This window comes from Leptonotus elevatus, chromosome 3, assembly GCF_054856555.1.
Source record: "Leptonotus elevatus isolate MCC_2025b chromosome 3, RoL_Lele_1.0, whole genome shotgun sequence".
NCBI lineage: Eukaryota > Metazoa > Chordata > Actinopteri > Syngnathiformes > Syngnathidae > Leptonotus > Leptonotus elevatus.
The window spans coordinates 23,412,605-23,434,952 of record NC_141241.1 but is presented as its reverse complement, the minus strand read 5'-3'; the positions used below and the strand labels follow the sequence as shown (position 1 = coordinate 23,434,952).

Genomic DNA, 22,348 nt, shown 5'->3' with positions numbered 1-22,348 from the left:
AATTCATCGGTAAGAGTTTTCTCCTTGATTAAAAATTGGCACTAGTAAACAGTGAAATGACACTTTGTCCTCCCCACGTTTATTGTTTTAGCCAAACACCATCCCGCTGTTAGTAAGCCATCGTTATTTGACTATGGCTATCAGTCAAAGTTTTCTGTTCACATACGCACAAAGTACAGGAACACAAAGTGTTAACCGTCAACATGGTGGCCTCGAGGTGTGTGACGTCTGTGGTACTTTATTTTTTCGTTTACTTGAAAGTCAGTGTACAGTACAACATTTCTTTGGTAATTTACAGTGTCTTATCAACTTCTGTATGCTCTGATCCAGTAACACAGGCACACACGCGCATGCACAGACACAATATTTAGTGTTCATGATGACACAGACAGTAAGTGTAATGATGTGTGATGGGTCCCTCTAAAAGGAGGACATACTGACGGATAAATGGCTGTCGATTTTTGATTATTTATTATTCAGTACTTAAAGATTTGCTTCATTAAGAAGCAGGCCCCTCAGGCTGCTCCAAGTCTGCGTTCATCTGTAGATGTCTTTTACCCCCCATCAGCTCAGAATTCTGTAGGACCCACAGGCACAATTTCTGGTTTTCTGGTCCATGTCTATCCTGCAATGTCTTCAGGTTGCTTTTCAGCATAGTGTGGGGATGTAGCAGGCTGGTTATGTGAAATAAGTCAAATGTAATATGGTATGTTTTGCGAGTAATATCAGACTCATTACTATCATGAACCTCTCACTGTCCATTTGCTAAACTTAACTCAAACCCTTGGCTTTCAACTAAGGATGCGACTGTGTGCACCCTTGCATTTGTTTTTATTGTTTTGAACTTTATTTTCTCATGTTTTTAATTATTTTATGATTATCTGTAGTTTTATTAGTGAAGATAAGCAGTACCGAAAAAAATGGAAGCATGTTTTATGTTCAGTTTTTTAATTTATGTTCAGCACTTTGTTTCAGCTGTGTGTTTTTTTAAGTGCTCTTCTCTATAAATAAAGTTCAGTTGATCTGAGTTGAAAAGCAGTTCTGTTATTTAACAAGTGTTCAAATGCATATTATTGTGAACTTGAACATACTGGTTAGATTTTTTTAATTAAAAATTGAAGGTGCTTTCAAGTTTGGCATTCGTTAATAATCACCATGCGGTTAGCGATTTTTTTAAATATATTTTTTTATTTCATCCACATTCATACTCATATTTTATTGTCTACCTAATTGTTTTTTGCCTTTTTAACTAAAAAGCGTGGTGTATTTTCTTGAGATCAGGTGACTGACTTGACCACTGTCACTGTCAAAATGTTTCATTAAGAAACATCTTCATTTAATACAAATAAAAAATCTTTATAACAAGGTGAACACTGCCAGTAATGTTCAACAACAGGAAAGCTTCCGTCTCCTCATAGATTATTTGGCTAGAAACACCAAGTTGAAATAAGTTGAGTAAATTATGGTGAGGGAACAAAGCATACCACATCATGGACATGGGTAACGGCAACAATTACAATTGAACAGGCTCACTGCTGTTTATTGACATTACTGCTGACAAAAGTTACAAGATTTATAATATCTCATTCCAAAGTGTGTAATGTTATACACTGCTCACATTCTCTATCTCAGCATTGTTTTGTCCACAACATTCAAGTCATTTGCGGAATAAGTATTTAACAAATAAATACAGTAGCTCTGTAATGGTTTTCTTGTCCCATCGGGACAACCATGTTTGTAAAAAGCTGCTGACCACCTGGAAAGTCAAATGTACACTACATGAATTCTAATCATGTCTTATTCAAGTGTAATGTTTTTCCGCAATAATTTGCCCTTGAATTTCAGAGATTTGCCATGGAGGAATTGTTTGCGGTTTATTTTTGGAATTTCGAAAATATTAATTGAATTTTGTCTTACTGCAGTCAGCTGTTTTTATGCCAGAAAGTTCAATAATTAATCAGTTTGTTATAAGCATAATTATAATAGTCTTTTGTCTTTGTTGGCCCTATATTACGTATTGTTATTATTATTATTTGACTTTTTCCTTGAAAAAAATAAAAATAAATTCCCCTCATTGCCGAACAAAATTAATGCTCAAATTCAGCAGTTAATTAACATCAGTCTGCAGAGGACATTTATTGTGAAAACTATCCCCATCAGTGAAAACACTGATTGCTACATGCTCCTGTGAGACCCACTAGACTTGCAGGCATCCCTAATCATTATTGGACACCTTGAAAGACAGATGCCCCTGTTCAAAGTTAAAGACTGGCCTCTGTCAGGTGCTAAAAAAACATGTGACCTCATCTGTTCCTCAATCAGCTCCCCCTGGAGGTAATGGCTCTAATTCCACCATTCGTGCTCCCATCGCCCCTCAGCCTGCTAATGATGATGAGACCCTCTCCCTGCTCTTGTCCCTTTAGGCTGAGCGATTGTATTTGGGATTGGACACAGTTTAGTTATTGGCCAACAATGGAGAATGTCTTTTAATAACACACCTTCCGCAGATTTGGCGGTAATTGCCGCCTTAATCAATAAGCCAGCTGAGCGGAAAATTAAAGGTACGTGAAGCCCGCACTCCCAACACGTACAACATGTTTTTGGTATTAGGCCCATTGTTCAGAAGTGGACGAGTGAGAATGCTGGAGGGCATCAGCGTAGAGCTAGAAGCGAGGAGGGATGTGACAGTGATAAATAGGCCTTTTAATAACAGCTGTGCCACTTGGGTAGCCACTCTGATCCATTTCCATCCAAGCTGGGCCTATCGTCCTCCATCCCTCTGTCCCTCCCCGGCAATGAGAGAATGCATTTACATATCTGTGTAATGACTTGACGGTTCGTGCCGGAGTGTAAATGAAAAGATACAATTAACACATGTACATAAAACCTACCCCAATTTGTACATTTTTTTGCAACTGTAACTGCAGCAAGGTCACAGTGTTAATTGTTGTTGATTTGAAGCCTCCTCTAGAACGGAGACACACACGCACACTCAGACAGACTCACAAAAACCTACACCCTCACTTTAACAGATGGTTTGGTTAACTGAAACATCAATTATTGCATTGGCTTGGCAAGTGTCTGAGAGGCTCCCGTGTGTGTCTACACGTGTTAGTCCTGTAGGATATGAGTGTTTGGTGAGCTGTTGACCTGGAGGAGAAAAGGCTAATACTACACTCCTTCACAACAAGCCCACAGGGTATCAGTCCTCATCGGCAACAGATTTCAACACAGCATGCTCACATTTTGGAAACTCATTGGATGGCGATTGAGTATTTTTCTATATTTTGAATCCGCTAAAGTGAATATTACCCATTTTTATGTTGTTGTAATTGGGTTTTATGCCACTCTAGCAGACTGACAGACAGATCGTGTTTGTAAAAGATGAAGCTCGTAACAGTGATTTTTTTTCTCTCTCCATTTTAGTATTGCAGTACAATGAATGATCAACGCATGAATGGACATCTTCCTGAGCCTCTTCAGATATTCCCACGAGGTAATCATGAATGCAAATTTGAGAAATATATTAGGTATTTATGATTAATGTGTTAGCTGTAGGACACTTTCTAATATTGCTTTGACTGCTTATTGGACTGTACCTTAAATTAGGTGAATCTCATGAACAGTGATCAAAACTAAGGAAGTGATGGAAGTGGCTGGAAGTAACAATAAAGCTTCTGCACAATACATAAATTCAGGTGCTCATTACATAAACACATTGTAAATATATTTGATACACACTTCTAGGGACTATATGTGTGCCTCTGGCAATATTGGGGAGCGCGCGCTGCATGCAGGTAAACCGCTTGACCCCTCCTTCTAGCTGCGGAGTGTCATTCTCGTGAAAAAAATGCAGATTTTCTCCATATAGTAAAAATTTGCCAGAACCGTATGTTTAACAGATTATTATTATTATTATTATTATTATTATTATTATAGCTGGACTGCAATTGGTCAACAGTGATGAAGTGGGGTATTACTGTACAACACTTAAATTCAAATTATGTTCAGACAAAGTCTCCCCATATTTTCCATCATGTTTACAGTATGAATGCCTTTCCAAGCTATCTACACGTCGTTTGCGCACACATCCAAGCAAGCCCCGAGGGCTTAGCGACAAAGATTTGTATTGTGTCTCTCAGTGCTTTGATCTAAATATTTTTCTCACTCCTATAGTGTTCATTTCAATGCCCGTGACTGTTTTCCTTCCTACAAACCGACAGCAGTCACTAGAGGCCAGTGGCTCTATCACTTTCTTTTCTTCAGCTAATTTCAAAGCAACCCTCATTTCATTTCTATTTTTTTCCCTCTTTATAAAACTGAACTGATGCATTTGTAAATGGCCCAGCGATGTGTTCTTCAATCTAGTCAATTACTGTTTCAGCCGGCAAGACTCCGGGGATCCGGAACATACATGGCCTGAAGGTACCTATCTCAATAATTGTTTCAGCTGCCTTACACAGAATGAGGAGGAGGTCTTGAAGTGAATGGATTGGTAACACTGTGCTCCACTTATTGAAATGTCAATTGCAGTCAAGGTTCTCCTTCTGTCTCACTCATGTCTATTTTTTTGTATGGAGGGGCCTTGATATGACTGCAGTGGGATGTTTCTGTTTCTGTGCACAAGACCTTCAAACATGTCGTCTTGGGTTTCATGTTGCAACTGGTTGATCGGCGACACAATCAAAATAATCAATATTATAGACATCTTTATTGAAATAATAATTCCTAATATTATTCTCAAATACTACAGCTTTTATGTATTGAATTCTCTGTGGTGTTTTGACTCCCAACTACTGAGCTACAAAGGTCAAGCATCTGTTATGACAGGATGATGTATTCCCCAAAACCTTTGGTAATCTTTCACCTTTTTCTCTCATTTTAATATAAAAGTAATTGACTGAGTAGAGTCGTGTGTGCTGTTTAAATTAGGTCTTCCTGGGCACTAATTAAAGAGAAAATTTCTTCGCTTTAGTGGACCCAACACACCTGCCTTTTGACCTCAATTAAAAGAGTCATTTTCAGTATTCCCCTAGTAGTCTCTTGTCTATTCTTTCATGTCTTTGGAGTAAACAGGGATACGCCTGAAAAGATGTGAAGAACAATGCCGCTAGTGAAGCATGGCATTTTTAATGTCCCAACGTTATTGTTCTTCATTCTTTTGTCTTAGTTTTTGATGTGTTAAGAAGATTTTTGTACCTAGTAAAACATCACACAATCACAAGGAGAACGTTGCTGAAGTCGGGCGGAATCACCCACGTTTGGACAGACCATTAGTATATATTTATAAAAAAGGGGATGGCAAGAATCTGAAAGATTCAAACTTGACTTTGAAGCATAAATGCGCTCTGTGCTGCTCGATGTTTAAAATATAACATTTTATAAGAATTATTAGGATCCCTGATCTTATCTGACCATTTTGACAAAAAACAAACTGAAAAATCATGGTAATTTATAATCTAGACCAGGGTCACCAACATGGTGCCCATAGGATAGACATTGCAATTTTGTAGGACTGTTGTAAATGTGATTATTTGAAAATATTAACACTGGCAGACCTTTATAAAAATAAATTCTAAACATTAACATGCTAAGTGTATTCTCATAAATTGAATATTAATAATAATGTGAGTTAATTTGAGCACATTTGTTATTTCAGAAGTGTGTATGAAACTGGTAACCCTTCACATTAATCAGTACCCAAGAGCTAGCTTTGAGTTTTAAAAAGGTTGGTGACCCCTATGGAGGCATAGAGTTTTCCAAACAACTATAACTTCAAAACATTGGAGATGCCTGTATCAAGAGAACAAGAAAAAAATATCAGACATGGACAAATACAAATAATATTAAGCAAAAGTGATGTTAAGCAGTTCAGAAAATGAATGTGTGTTCATGTTTAACAAAACATTTTTCTTAACTGCCATTTTTTTTGCCACTTTCTTGTATCATTTCCATCTTAAAATATGTAAACTCACTTCACTCTAAATTTGGCCGAGTTTTATCTTAACTGTATGTACGCATGTTTTTCCAATTGCTTCTGTTCCTTTGTAAATTGTCAGGTTAACACAAGACCGAGCCCATCCAATGACTGCACACATGGTGTTACAGACCCAATAGCCAACAACAGGTAAGAGCAAAAACAAAAACAAAGGTTAGCCGAAAGACAGACTAAAGCTGAAAGATGCAGTACTAACGGCAACACAAATGTTAAATGTAATTCAGCTTGAAGAAATCATCTGCTGAGCTGAAGAGGATCTTGACAACTGGTCAGGTAAGTGTCTTGATATAAGTGAATTACCTGTAATTCTTCTTGCTTTCATCCACTTTTCAAGTGAGCACAAGTATTTTAATGGACATTATTAAATTAATGAAAAGTGAAGAACATTTAATATTTGGTGGTATATCTCTCACTTGCATTAACTGCTTCAAGCCTGTGGCCCACTGACTTCACCAGGCTGTTGCATTCTTCATTTGAAATCCTTTTCCAGGCCTTTACTGCAGCCTCTTTCAGTTCTTGTTTCGTTTCTGGGGTTTTCTCCATTCAGTCTACTTTTCATGCTCTATTAGGTTAAGATCCGGTGAGTGATGTTGGCCAATCTAAGACCTGATGAAATCCTTCGTTGTGTTGGCAGTGTGCATTATGAATCTTCTCCCAATAACATAGTTAGGATGCATTTTTCTGGAAATTTCCAGACAAAATGATTGTGTAGACTTCAGAATTCATTCTTCTGATACCAGCAGAGTTGCAGTTAACACAAACACGCACACACTATAAACACTTCTGTTGTAGCATGAACAAACTTATTAGATGTTAATTCTTCTTTTTTTTTATTGCTGACATTGTTCACGTTGATGACTGTCAGTAATGTGTTGTTTAACGGCACTTTTCGCATGTTTTTGAATTGATATTTTGCTTTTGCCCAAAATAAAAAAAAAAGGCTCATTTTTCATTGAGCCTGTACTAATACCATTATTGTATTGTTAACGAGATATCTGGCATGAATATCAAGATAAGCAATTTTGTCCACATCACCCAGCCCTCGGCGTTGGCTCGGCAGGAAGCACCCACTCTTCATCTCAACCCCACGTGGTCATGTGCTAAAGAAAACAATGTTGCAATAATGGGTTAATTTTTTCCTATATTACTTTTAAACTAAAACCAATCAAGGTGAGCATAACTTTGCTTCGGGCCTGGAACAAATTATATTTTGGAACCAAGGTTGATGACGGGCTTAAAAGTAAACCCATAAAACCATTGTCTCTATTTTGTTGACAATTTTGTGTTAAAAGAGTAAGAACATAAACATTAATTTGTAATAATATAATAGTAAACAGTTATTTATTCTGTTAAAGGCATTTTGCCTCTTCCTGTGCACTCTGGAATCAGTGCCTACTGTATTGTGGTATATCTTGTTCTTGTTACTTTTCAGATAAATGCCCATGATATTCAATACCAAGAGCAGCTTGGACAAGGAAATGGAGGCACGGTCTACAAGTAAGTGTTTCCTGGCTAACACAATGAGAGGCGTTGATAATACAAGGCGGAAGCACAATATTGGGTATTGAGTCTGAAAAGATACTTGCTGATGCTGTGAGATTGTGGGATTGGGGTTGGTGGGAGTTGTTTTCTACATGCTGTTTAGTTCCGGCTGACCACAGTGAAGAAGCTGGCTTTTTTTTGCCTGTGTTTGGCCACCCATTTTTTCAGCTTCTATCAAGCTGCTTCATGTTGTCATTTATTTATTTTGTTGCAGAGTTTACAAATATGAAGCCAATTGAGGCTATGAGGTTGACAGCAATTGTCTAATTGGTCCATATTTCACAACCATTATTTGTCATCACTGGATAGACCAGGGGTCGATGACCTTAAATTAAACACTCAAAGAGGCATTTGGACTGTCTAACAGGGGGAAAAAAATCACTAGGAGCCACAAAACCTTTTTGGTATTAAAAGTGATATATTAAATCGATGAGCTGTTACACAGAACGTGCAATTTTTATTTCTGTTTGTAACCTAAACATTCTGAACCCTGAAAAAAAAAATCTGTACTTTCAAATAAAATAGTCAGTGTCCATTTGAGTCCACTTGGTATCCCATTAAATGAAAGCCAAACTTAAATGATCCATCTGCAGCGAACCAAAAATGCTGTCTGTGTTCCGTCATCATTATACCACATGCACACTCAGTAGCCTGATACCCAATGCGAATGTGCGGTTGCGGACAGATTTGTATCCATCGGAAAACTATATTGTCAAGCAAGCGAGAGGTACTGATGGAGACTAAATGCCCAGCTACGTATTTGAAGGATTACATTAGGGAAACAATTTGAAATTAAACCCTCATTATTTCTTTGCCAAAGTCAGTGAGTTATGCAGCAGAAGGACCAAAGAGCCACATGCGGCTCTGGAGCCGTGGGTTGCAGACCCCTAGGCTAGACGGATGCATTTTTTAGCGCTAAAGTTATGACAGGAATGTTTCGTCTGTCCTTTCTCCCACCTTCCTTATTTTATTTTTCCATCAATCCACCTACATTGAGCTGTTTTATTGAGATTGAAGTATTGATTACTGCTCCAACTAACCTTGACTCGGCCAAGTGTTCTCTCACATCCACAGCAAAGCCAGTAAATTTCCAATCGAGCAAGGCCACAATGCTGCCTATTTTCTCTTGTCTCGATTCCAAACAAATTTGAGTCTTTTATCGCTTTGAGATTGTTTCATTAAAGTCCAATCTCTCATAGTTGTAGGACAAACAGAATGTTGATGTTTAATGGTACAAATGGATACAGTACACTTGCGCAGGCCAATATTGCAAATCCAACAACTTCTCAGTCAATTTAGCTCAGCAGAAAATCCATATGATTTGGTGCTGAAAATGTTACGCTTGGGTGAAGAGGGAAAAAAATACATAACTAAGTTGTTTTGCTGTTGTGCATTGTTTTGCTAAAATGTACTTAATAGTAGAAGTCAGGCAATTTTTTTTATATATATTGTAAAAGCACATTTCATATACAAAAAACAAAAATGAAGTCAATATTTAAATAATATACCATGAAATTAATAAATGATTCAATGGGAATAATAATTAAAAAAGGTTTAAATATTGTCACAATATATTTGGATTATTGATAAATTCTGATTAAATCGAGACTTCCGGAAATTATTACTAATACTAGTATTTTTGCTCTTTAGCCTTATTGCTCTGGTCCAGGTTTTGTTGTGCTTATCAAGTGTAAAGGAATCATAAAATCTCCCCACCTTTTAACCCTTTAACCCATTTATGACCCCGAGCCATTTAGACTCAATTGGATGTTACCAACACCTCAACTCTCTAAAGCCACATGACCTGCCTGACCTGGTGATCCATCAGTGTCGGCCTTTATTTATTTATTTATTTTATTATTATTATTACACACTCTCGCATGGGTCCATCTAATCCGCCAATTTAACTGACTCTATGGCTTATAAATACAATTATAAGGACACACAGACTGTCTTTACGACTCTTGAATACAGACATGCAATTAAAATCAGCATATTAACTTGGCTGTGACAGTGGCGACATCTACTTTCCTTTAAGCCTCTTTAAGCCTCCACACTTTCTCTATTGATTTTGTTTTGCCACTTAATTGATTGTATTTTATGGTCAAGACCCCAACCTGTTTGGTTAATATATATAGTTTACCTTGCATCTCAGTGAACAGTTTAATATTTTTGTTGACGCTGTACGTCAAAGGGCATCTCACAAACACTTTTCAATCAGCCTTCATTTATGTGTATGTGCACATGAGCACACATTCAAGAGAGACAAGCTCCTTCTGAAATGTCTTCTATTCACATTTTAAATTTTTTTTTATGTCATCTCAAATGCCCATATATATATATATATATATATATATATTAGGGTTGTTAGAAAAAATCAATTCGGCAATATATCGCGATATTACAGCACGCAATTCTCGAATCGATTCGCTATTCTTCGCAAAGTCTCATGAAGGAACTCAAAGTATCTCTTTATGCATGTTGTACTCATCCCTGTTTGTGTTTAGGATGTGGCCATAATAGCTGTCAGGTAGAGAGAAGGTGGCCCGTTAAACACGTGGCAGTGTAAAAGTACTGCATTAGCCCTGACCCAGAAGGCTAGTCTTTCTAACATATAGCCCCAACTTGAGACGCATTGCAAGAGGGCCTATGAATACTGCATGATTGTGCTTTTATTACAGAGGAGCCAGAGTGTAAATAAGATCTAGGCAATGAGGCACATTTACTGGGGTCAGATCAGGGGGAAGTGATGGTGGGGAGTTGCTATGTAACCTTGTCCCCGTCTCTGTCACTGTCACAGGCTTGTCACGGTAACTCATACAGGAATGTTCAGCCCCGAGTTGGTCAAGGACAGTCTTCTTTAACCAAGCTGCACTGTATATTTATCTTTATAAGATCCCCTCATAACATTTTTTAAAATACTATTGTCCCTTCTACCATTCTTAATCTAAGATTATAAATTTGTATGCAGTTACGACTGTATACATTTTGATTTGTGCCACAATCACATGCACGTAAGAGGCCATTTTGAGCACAAAAGTGTGTTTTGAGCATACAAGACCATTCTTGAGAGTCTAGTTCACTGACTGCTCATCTGCTGAGCCTAAGAAGCAGCTGTCAAACCGACGAAGAGGTGCACGCTTATGCCACACGCATGAGCGCATTGGCGAATGAAAGTGTGCCTTAACTTCATTCAAATAAACAAACAATCAACTCATTAAACTCTTGCAATAAGGTTATATTATGCTTACTAACCTGATTAACCTGGCAAGAGCCAGCTTCATAATGTGAATCATTCAGAGGAGTTGTCCAAAATATCAATCTGGGACTGCTCCAGTGTGATCGGGAAAAGCGAGACATTCAGTGCAATACTTCAAGATGATTCGGCAATACGGCAACTTGTGCACATCTACCAAATTTTTGTTTTGACCAATCATGGTAGCAGATGAACATTTGCTCATTGTAGGTTAAAAATAAAAGCACGAACATCTTTAACAGCTAAAAATACACATAGTGCCTCTTGCTGTTCTTCATTCAACAAGGAAACTGTGAGTAATTCTGCGAGGACAGAATTTATTGCAGCGTCAATGCATTCGTCCATGCTAGGTTTGTTTGTTTTTGTTACAGCCTGGGTGCTTCTTGTTTTCATCACAGCCGCATATTATTTTGCTATCGATGAAAATCAACGGGCTCAGTACAAGATGGATTGTCAGGGTTTTGTGAACTCACAAATCTCATGATAATTCATCTTGTAGGCAAGGTTACAATTAAACACCTCCAGATTGATACATGTTGTAGAAATACTGTAAAAGAGTTCCCGGTCTAGAGGCTTTCAAATCCTCTCTAAAAACCCACCTTTTTTCTCTGCCGTTTTATGGATGAGCACACGCGAACCATGGCACTATAGTTATTTTTTCACTTTATTGTACCTATTTTATTGTTTTAAAGTTATCACTGTCATTTTATGTATTTAAACATTTGCTTCAATTGTTTTTATCCTGTGTAAAGCACTTTAATCGACTGCTGTCACCCTAAATGTGCTCTATAAATAGACTTGACTTGTCTTTGACTTAGCCAGCTCCGACCCTCAGCATCCGTACTCAAGTCATAATCAGGCAAGTAAAAAAATTAATGGACTGAGCCCGCTAAAAAGATAGACAGTTGATCAAATGTAATGCATGCACTCCAAGAGAGCATTATGTCGTGAGGTTTAGCGATATGCTACATTTCCATTGTAGGAACATTGAATGAAGGTTAATGTAACTGTGTCAATGATATTGCTTTAGCGTCTTCCACAAATAAGTATTTACGGTGCACTGCTGGAGGATGTGGAAAACATTGCACATTAGACTACATTACAGTGTACACAAAACTGTGTGTAAATATGTTAAAATAAAATTACCTAAATTCTGCCTTTTTTCTATGGGTTCCTAACAGCCCCATCACTGGAGAACATTACACTGAAACAGCCTTAACAAAGTACAGTACTCCTAAAAAACTTGTATTTTATGGCTGTCGATTTATTGACCTGGACTTCACAAAATGGCACTGACAAGTGACCGATCTGATAATAGAGCTCAGTTTTGCTCGACAATGTCAAAGACGTATTAATGAATCAATACCTATAATATAACGAGAGCTGATGTGTCTAATATTTCATTTGCTTCACTTAGGCTATGTTCACACACTGCAGGGCGTGATGCCTAATTTGGATTTTTTGTTAAATCCGATCTTTTTATGTACCGTTCACATTACAAAAGCAAATTTAGCTGTGCCAACGCGCGCTACTGATTGGTGGGCTGGTGGACTCGTTTTGCGGACGTGTCAGGATTTCGATTCATGTGTCTTGACTGCATACATTATGCAAATTCAGCTGTGCTAACGCCCGCGCTCCTGGTTGGTGGACTGTTTTCACGCTCGCTCATGTTTGGTTGCTGTCCTCGGCTTCCTCGAGCGTCAGTGTTTACAATCAGAGCAGGAAACCCGTCAAACTCATTTTTTTCCATCTCATAACTGCAGAGTAGAGAGTTTGGAAGAGGTAGAAATGTTTTGGGGAAATAAGGGGAGACTCCTCAATATCTTCATTTCATTGAAGATGACGTCGCGTCATTGACGTGTGTGATGAGCCGTTCTGCAGGGCTGAATTTCTACTATCGCCACAAATGTCAACTTTATGCTTCATCTGTGATTAAATAAAATACAAATAAAAAGTTAACACTGTTACTCAAAATAGCTTTGTATATTCACAGACGGATCAGTAGTCTACCTTCCAAGCACCCTCTGCGCATATCACTCTCGGAATTAAGCTGCAGCGTGAACGCAGCCTTAGTTACTTTTGTCACAAATCAGATCTCTTTATGATGCAATATAGTTTCACACCATTGCAATCTACCCTTGCAATAATAACCATGGCTACGGTAAATGTAAACTCTTCTTCAAAGCTGAACATTATCATTGTGAATGTAGAATATTTCACACAGCTTTTGTAATGAAATGATTACATTCTATTGTGTAAGTGGTCATAATGCGGTTGGTTGGTTCAGAAACAGAGACCAATCAATTTACCAAAGACATTCAAGCAAAATTATAACAAAATATATACAGAGAGGTTCAGCCACATGTTTGGTAACTCAGGGTAGAATAATGGGAGGACTCCAGGTAGTTTGTTTGATAGCTTTTTAGGCTTCCACAACCTGCTCATTCAGCATTAACTTTTCTACCCCTGCGATCTAGCCTCAATTAACATCCTCGTTTTAATTACGAGGCAGCAGTCATGCTTAGCTGATATTGATTGTTGTTTAGAACAACACTGAGACATCAACAGGAAAACGAGGACATCAGCCTTTTGTGAAAATTGCTCTTTCGTGGAGAACATGACACGACAGGTCAAAAACACTCTTGGGGGCTAAAATAAATAACACTGTCTGTGTATTCATGAAGTCAGTTTTGTGTCCATATATTTGGCTATTCCACTTTGATTGAAGTGTATGAATCAAATAAAGGACATCTATTGACTTGCATAAACACACAATGTCAAGTTGAACAATATCGAAAATTCAGGTGTTGGGATAGTTTATAAATGCCTAGCTAAGAATCAATGTGGTACTGGAATCTGGGTCAGTGTTATCACACTTTGCATCATACACATTCGACAAAGTAAATCATGCAATAACTGGAACTGCATCATCCCTTATCACCTCCATGCTGTCAGACCCTATTAACTCTTGACGAATGTGTGGTGAGCGGTCATTAAGTATTGTGACTGGTAAACTATTTATGCAGTGTAATAACTAACTCTGTAGTCTGGCATTAAGTAATTTGATCAGATTTGATTTGATTAGGCTGTGCTGGTTTGCTTGTCTTGCTATTAAAAACTAAGGACTTTCTGCCATGAACCTTCCTCAAACCACGCACCCAAACGCCCATTGCAATCCATTTTAAAATCGATGCGCAAAACTTTTGTCAGCTTCAATAAAACTAGCGCCAACAATCTGTGGAGCTCCAACAAGCAAAATAATGGAGCGATTTGCCCATAGATTGAGTAAATTGGGAAATTGAGAAAAAAAAAACCCGTAGTAAACGGCAATTAACGTTTTTGGCGGCATTCATTTGGATTTTAGTATACGTCATTAACATTTTGGGCGGTAAAAGAGTTAAAAGAAGAGTAAAAAAACATATATGTGACATGCAGTTTTTATGCCTTTTTTTTTGTGTCCTTCTAGAGCGTATCATCTACTCGGCAAGCGTGTCATAGCTGTCAAGGTGAGACTGACTATCTTCATACCACCATATATATTTGTTTCCCTTGAGGTTGAAACAATTTTTTTGTATTGACTTTTTCAAGTACCTTAAAATTGAAGGAGTTCGCTTGATAATTGAGCATTTCAATTTACAGTATGTTCATTTCAATGATGACTACATATTGAGAAAAAGGTCAACAAACTGGACCCATGAAGGAAAAAGAATATTGATTTACCTCAACACAATACAGTATTGATTTTGACTGCCCTAATTATTACTCAGTTAAATTGATCTAATGAAACATGATCTGGAAATGGTTTCTGATCAGAACATATTTATACAAAATGGAGTGTACAATAATTGCTACTTTCAATTAAAAGCTACTCATGACACTCAAATTGATTCACAATAAAGGGTTTATTTTGCTACATTGAATAATGAATAGTTGCTACTGAGTCTACATCTTAAAATAATCAAACATAATACGTCACCAATTGCATAAAAGTAAGATAAACAAACTGAAACCATGTGCAGCACAATGTGCAATGAAGGCATCCTTATTATTTTGGTCTTCATGCCATGCACAAACATGGAGTCTGCCGAGTCTTTGCCCCCACTAGCTTAGCATTGCAGCTCAAAGTGGCATGTTGTATCTACCTGGTGTCCATAATCATGGCGCCAATATTTTCTCCTTCACAGGAGAGCTAGCTGTTTTTTACAGTGCAGTTTTACGAGAGCGGTGTGACGGGGAAACAGTATTGCGGTAGTGTTTGGAACGGAAGCGGCTTATTTTAAACCTCAAGCCCCGCACACTGCCCTGCTCCTTGGTACACAAATGCACAGTCGCTCGCTGGAATCTGGTGCACATGTAATATTTTCAATGTGCTTGCACTTTTATATACATCCCTGACTATGTTTGATCCTTGGGGAAATTGACAACAACTTGTCCTATTCATCTTAATAAGATACCTGTGAACTGTTTTAAATTGTGAAAAGAAAAAGCATTAATTGTCTCCTGTAATTGGGGTTCCACTTTTTTCTCACAGGTGATTCCTCTTGACATCACTGTGGAGCTACAGAAGCAGATAATGTCAGAATTAGAAATTCTCTACAAGGTCAGTTTCAGTGTAATTCATTTTATTGAACAAATTGATGTTCATGTTCAAAGCTAGATTAATGGTGCATGCAGAACGTTTGTTTTGTTTTTATGTTTTTGTTATTTTAGACTTGTCTTAATGTACTTGAAATGATACATCGAGTTTCCAAGAGACTGCATAAGAAACTAGCCTATGTATAATATCTGGCATATTAACATCAATATGCACTGTGCAGATGTTCTAACAGAGGGGTACCAACAACATTTTCCACATGTGTGCATAGGGAGTGTGTTCTTAAAACTCATTTGCTCCCAAAAACGTATAAAAACGTTCTATTTTAAATATTGCCATGGTTCCAGAAACATATTTATACGTTTTCTTAAATGTTATTTTTTATGCTAGTGCATACAGAAGGCTTTGATGCAGCCTCTGACCTGAAGAGGATGCTTAAAGCAATGGTAGTTATTACAAAAAACGGTCAGCAGGTGGTAGCAGAGTATAAAAGATCAACCAAGCAACCAGCCATATTGCAAAAAAGCTCTTTTCCCCAGTGTTTTAAACAGATTTGTGAATAATGATGAAACTTAGCTATATTCTAATGCTAATTGCTGCAAAACGGAAACAGATAGAAATATACATGTTTTTCCTAGACTCTAATGTTTCATTTGGTAGGTTCCATGTTTTTATAGCAATCGAACACGATATTCTGTGGGCCTTGCAAAATCAGTCAAAATCCAGTAAAACATCCGGGAGCGAAGGGGGTTGCTTCGGTGAAAATGGCTGGGAGTAAATGAGTTAACTCATTCACTGCCTTTGACAAGTATACTTGTCAATTACATTCTTTTCAACGGGGCCACTGTAAATGTCAAACTTTACTGATGCACAACCGCCAGTAGATAAAATCATTGCCCCATTTCATACGAAATAAACACAGTTCGCGAGTCCATGGGAGTAAAAAGCAAAAATTTTTCTACTGTCGATTATAAAAAAACAGGACAGAAAGGAGAGAGTCTATTCTGTTATTCGGCAGATTTGGTTTATATATAATTATTGAAGATAATATCGTGTGGATATAAAATGGCTGGCAGTGAATGATTATTTAATTTGTGTGTGACTCAGAATAGAAGCAGGTTCTTTCTGATAGAGATCTATTAGGGAACGTTTCTGGGAGGCAATTGCATGCTATTTGGAGAGTAGCTGTCACAAAACCACTGATTGAACTGATCAACTTCATAAATACAAATCTTTATTTTCATTAAGTATTTTTAAGAGTAGGAGAATTTTCATTCCTTTCACAAGGCATTTTTTTTCCTCCTCATTCTAGATAAAAACTGTGGTTAGCTTACTAATGAGGAACAACCTCCATGGGAAGTTTTCTATTCATTCATTCATCTGTGAAAATAATTATCAAAACTGTCTGATATTTACATCGGTGATACAGTAAAGGATACACAACGATTGCACACAAAAAAAATCTTGCCTAGAAAAACTTTTTTTTTTTTATATTGTATTTCGAAATACTATTGATGTATTCTGCAATTATGAATTCTTTTATCCTTATTGCAGTGTGACTCACCCTACATCATCACTTTCTTCAGTGCTTATTTTGTGGAGAACAGGATATCCATCTGTACAGAATTTATGGATGGTGAGTTTTCCTGTCACATTAGTGACTGGTGTTCCTCTCACCTGTCTTCCGTGTCTCTCCCATGTATCCATTTACACATCTGCTGATCAAAAGAATGTCTTGGTGTTGTGAGCTGCTTAGCATGCCAGTGTGCTAAAAGCTACAAGGGTGTAATAAATCCTGACTTGAGTGGAATTTGAGGGGCCTGTGTGAGTGTGTGTGCGTGTCTCATTCAGTGTGAGATGTCTGTGTTAGTAGTGTCTGTGTGTGTTAACTGTGTTAATGCATCGAATCCCCTGTTTCACACTTTTGCCAAACTGACAACAAAATATGTCTAACCGCTTGGCACTTGTTTTAGACCGTTACAGTTTATACATTTTTGTCTTTTCAAAAAGCTGATATTTTCTAAGTCTATGAGTTTTTCGTTTTAATTTAAAAATATATTTGCAGATTTAAAAAATGCAGGAATTTTAACAAATAGTTTTTTGTCTACAGAATACAAAATTGTGAGTGCAAATTTGTTTTTATTTTCACATTTTTAGGGAAATTTGTGACCCATTGAGACATTTATTGAATCCCCATGGGTTATTGTTTTTTTTTCTTTAATAAGTAGTGAATGACAGCATTTTTTTTGCCACTGTGAAATCAGCTCGTTTTAGGGGCTAATCTGTCACGTTATACTGCTTGGCCAGTGGTGAGCACGGCCACGGGTTTCGTTAGGACAGCCATGCAGTGGCCAGCAACTTGCGGGCGTGTTCCTCACTGCTGTTGGCCGCCGAACTCCATAGCAGCTTTACCTGTGAAGACATCTCTTGATCACCAAGACACAGAAACACCCCTGTCAATTAATGTTGCTGTGTGACATTACGTATGACATTGTCAAACACAAATAGACGCCACGCCCTACTTTATCAAAAGCTAAGATGGTAACACTGTTAACACTGCTGCAGCTCGGCTGCCGCAGCAAACTAGTTCTCTGCCAAGTTATTGGTGTAGATACAGTACTTACTTTTATTATAGATAAGCGGCGCATAATGGGTGGATGGATGTTAATTAGTCCCACTGTTCTGTGGGACAGGCACAATTTTCATAAACAAGCAAAGAACAGAGTATGTCCTTGGTTGTTTAATCTCACAATTGATGGCTGACCTGGCAGTGGGCAGTCACTCTGTTCAAGAGACACAACTCTATGTATACAAACATTAAAAAGTAAATTTTCCATAATATCTCCCCTTTAAGATAATGAAGTGATTGTTTGTTGGATAAATGAAATAACTCTTTTTCCAATACAGGTGGTTCACTTGATGTGTATAAAAGGATTCCAGAGCATGTCCTGGGAAGAATTGCTGTGGCAGTAAGTTTGAATGTATAGCACACAGTATGAAATGTATACAGTTGTAGTTGGAAGTACGGGCACGTACTGTATGTCATTTTGTTTTGGGACATTTAATGTTAATATTTGAACCATTCTTTTTTTCGGAGTGGAAGGATAATGCAACAATTGTTCAAAGGCTTGTTGGGAGTCACTTGTTAGAAATGTCATTTTTGTTTCTAATTTATTCACTGCCATTGACGGCTATAGACGTCAAAAATTCATTTGAACTATTTCTATTAGTTGAACATTTTTTCCCACTTTTGTTAACAAGAGTATGAAAACCTAGAATTGTTTTATTATGTTTTGTATTAGAACAGGTATACAATTTGTGATTAATCGCGAGTTAACTAGTGAAGTCATGCGATTATTTACGATTAAAAATTGTAATTTAATAATCTTTTCAACAAAAAAAAAAGATTATTAAAAATTTAACATTTTTTTATTTATTTTTAAAAAGAAAAGATTATTAAAAATTAAGGGCATCAGGCGATTAAAATTTGTAATTGTAATTAATCGCATGACTTCACTAGTTAACTTACGATTAATCACAAATTTTATATCTGTTCTAAATGTACAAAAAAATCTAGGTTCTCATACTCTTAACAAAAATGGGAGAACAAAATTTAAACTAATAGAAATAGTTAAAATGATTTGTTTTAAAAGTCTATAGCTGTCAATGGCAGTGAATGAGTTAAAGAAGAGCGGTTTTTGTATTATTATCATTATTATTATTAGTAGTAATAGTAGTATTCTAGTATTTCTGATTAATTAAATGTTATCCTCAGTTCAAAAAACTTACTTTAGGATTTTAATTGACCTCAAATGACATTCTGCTACAGTGTAGGCAGTGTGCAGCCTGTATAATCTTTTCCTTTTGGCTTGTCCTGTTAGGAGTCGCCACAGCATGTCATCCTTTTCCATCTAAGCCTATCTTCTGCGTCGTCCTCTTTAACACCAACTGCCCTCGTGTCTTCCCTCACTATATCTATTAACCTTCTCTTCCTCGACACCGCTTGCCTGGCAACTCCATCCTCTTTATCCTTCTGCCATTATACTCGCTATCTCTGGATGTGCCCAAACCATCAAAGTCTGCTCTCTCTAACTTACTTCCCAAACCATGTAACCATGGCTGTCCCTTTGATGATGAGCTCATTTTAAATCCTATCCAACCTGGTTACTCTTCAATAAAACTTCAACATCTTGATTTTTGCCACCTCCAACTCTGGTCCACCTCATCACTAGCTTATTAGCGTTCTCCTTCATCCTAGCAGAGACTCCTCTATGACATAGACACATGGACAAAATTGTTGGTATCCCACTGTAGTCACAGAAATAACTTGATTCTAATTCAAATTAACCAATGAAATCAGTCATTGCTTTTGAATTGTGGTTTAACAGAATTATAATGCCACACACTAATCTTTTTAGAATCCCTTATCCTATCGATTATCCTCCGGTGTTTTTTTTGTTTTTTTTCAACGGGACAATGATAAGGACGTCTCTATATAAGTAAACAACATTTTCATATAAGCTACGGTCACACTGTGTGATGCTTAATTTTTTTTTTTGTTAAATCCAATAAGCTTACATCTCATCTCGTTCACGTTACAAAAACAAATGCAACGCGCCCATGATACGACACACACAAAGCATGATGTTGAGTGACACGTGCACAAAAAGCCAATGTCACGCGGCACATAACCAACCTCACAAGATCATTTGGGATTTCATATATTAAATGGCTTTAACGAAAGCTGTCTTTTCCAAGTAAAGTAGAAGAAAGGAAACGCGTCAAAAGATTAATTAGTCTCTGTTTAGTGCAGTCCTGACAGCTATTTGCTGCAACCCCCTCCTTTTTACATCCTCCGTTATACCTAGTCCTTTTATAATAATGGCCTTGAACGATCATTACAATTCTCCTCTATTCTATCTCCCCTTCTCAAACTTTGTCTGTAATCAATGACAGCTGTTACGTCTGTGTTAATTCAGTAATTTACAACTTTGCCTCCTTTTCACCATCACAACTTTTTAATTATCACACTAGAGGCACTCGAGGGTCTGAGTAAAGATCTACACATCATTCTCACCACGTTTTAAGGCTGCTTGACCTCCGACAATTTCTTTAGCTGTTTACATGATCAAAAAGCTTCAGAAAAAGCTCCCGCTGCTGGTTGTTATATTACTTTTTACAAGTGTTGTACTTTTGTACTTTTTTCACTCTGTGCTGTTGAAATGTACTAACTGCACTTTTTAATGCTGTTCAGGAGCGACTCTCTTCAGCTCAATTAACTCTCAGTATCTGCACTTAGTGACTAATTCAAGGTTTACAGAGCCAAAAGTTTGACTAATGAAAGAATGGTAATTGTAAGGTCTGCACACAAATGGAAACTTTTTATGCCATTTTGTCTTGAACCAACAACTATGCCTTGTTTTTGTCCGCTGCCTGAACAACCAGTCCTCTGAGATTTTCCCCCGTCAACTAGGGGGTCTCACTTTTGTTGAGAGTTCGGATCAAGACAAACCCTGTACTCACAAACATTTCATAGTAGTGGCGCAACGGATTAAAAAAAGTCAGGGTTCGGATCGGATCACGGATTTGAGTAACAGATCGGATAATTTTTTGGATCAGCTAAAAAATAAAATACAAATATTTTTATATAAATATTTTGTCTGTAAAACGTTTTTTCCCGTTAAATTAAAAAAAAACTATTCTAAATGTCTTATTTAGCCGTTAAGGATTTAGGAACACAACATTCAATGCAATATGAGGCAGAAGCATTCTTATTTTATACATGGTCCATGTGTAAATTAACATGGTATTAATGGCTTAAAGTTGTGTTCCTAAAATCTAAACGGCTATGTTTGACATTTTGAGTTGTTACTCTTTTTTTTTAATGGGCAAAAGTGTTTTATAAAATAAATGAAGACAAAGTTGAAATTATCTTCTTCTTTTTTTTATATATATGTATATAATGAAAAGGCCTCAAAATGCAATTTAAGGTACCAGCAGTCAAACTCAATTACAGCTACCAGCCAGGCACTCGTTGATAATGCTAACAGTTAGCTGTTAGCCAATTACGTTGGACACTTCTGCCATATCTTACAATGCTGGCCTAATTAATTAGCGGTTTCTTAGCGTCGTAAATTAGCGATTGAATATGAATTTAGGATAGCATTGCATTGATGTTAGTCGCAACTATATTATCAATAAAAACTACAATAAAGAAATCCTAAATGTCTGAAAGGGAAATTAAGCTAGCCATCACACCACGACGTGGGCCAACTTTAAAGTAAAAGTCTACTAAGTCTATTTGCATTGCCGTCGATGTATTATCTGGTAAATTTTATTTTGAAGTTAGCCTTAGCGTATAGGCGGAGTGTTACGTTGAGTATGTTTGCAGCTTTCTTGACATGTCTGAATGGTGTAGGAAAAATAGGCAGGAAAAAAAAATCCTGTATAATTAATTTGGGGACTAATTTCATCCCAGGTTGCCAAAATAAAGTAATTTCTGGACTATAAGGTGCACCTGACTATAAGCCGCGCTAGCTAAATTTGGGGAATACTCGATTTTGCCGCATGTGTTTTAATGTTACCGCACCGGGTTCCCACTACTTCATTTTCCATAATGAGGGCGCAAATTGTCTCGCTCTCGTTCTGTCTCTTCTACTGTATTTGGGCTCACTTGGTTTGTTTTGCTCTGCCTGACGCTCTTGCGCTTCCTTTATAGTGCGCCCCCTTGTGATCTGATGGATAAGTCGCACCTTTGTATTAGCCGTAGGGTCGAATGGAAGTGAAAAAAGTAGCGGCTAATAGTCCAGAAATTACTGTACTCCCTTATATGCGACTTGCGTGATCCACAAGGGTTTTCAACTAAACCTAAAACTTAGAAATGTGTTCTTTATTTTGGCAGGTAGTTAAAGGCCTGACGTACCTGTGGAGCTTAAAGATACTTCACAGAGGTGAGTAA

The 22,348-nt window shown here is 37.3% G+C and overlaps 1 protein-coding gene across 2 annotated transcripts in view; it reads left to right on the top strand.

Annotated features, from left to right (window-relative positions):
- Positions 1-22,348, top strand: part of map2k5 (mitogen-activated protein kinase kinase 5) — a 48,309-nt gene that overhangs the window by 1,640 nt on the left and 24,321 nt on the right. For both annotated transcript variants that reach the window (XM_086072262.1, XM_086072263.1), the window contains exons 4-13: positions 3,427-3,496; positions 4,385-4,425; positions 6,060-6,127; positions 6,223-6,271; positions 7,431-7,495; positions 14,263-14,302; positions 15,328-15,396; positions 16,945-17,026; positions 18,298-18,359; positions 22,292-22,340. In XM_086072262.1, coding sequence (XP_085928388.1) covers positions 3,427-3,496; positions 4,385-4,425; positions 6,060-6,127; positions 6,223-6,271; positions 7,431-7,495; positions 14,263-14,302; positions 15,328-15,396; positions 16,945-17,026; positions 18,298-18,359; positions 22,292-22,340 — 595 coding nt within the window. The remainder of the gene's footprint in view (positions 1-3,426; positions 3,497-4,384; positions 4,426-6,059; positions 6,128-6,222; positions 6,272-7,430; positions 7,496-14,262; positions 14,303-15,327; positions 15,397-16,944; positions 17,027-18,297; positions 18,360-22,291; positions 22,341-22,348) is intronic.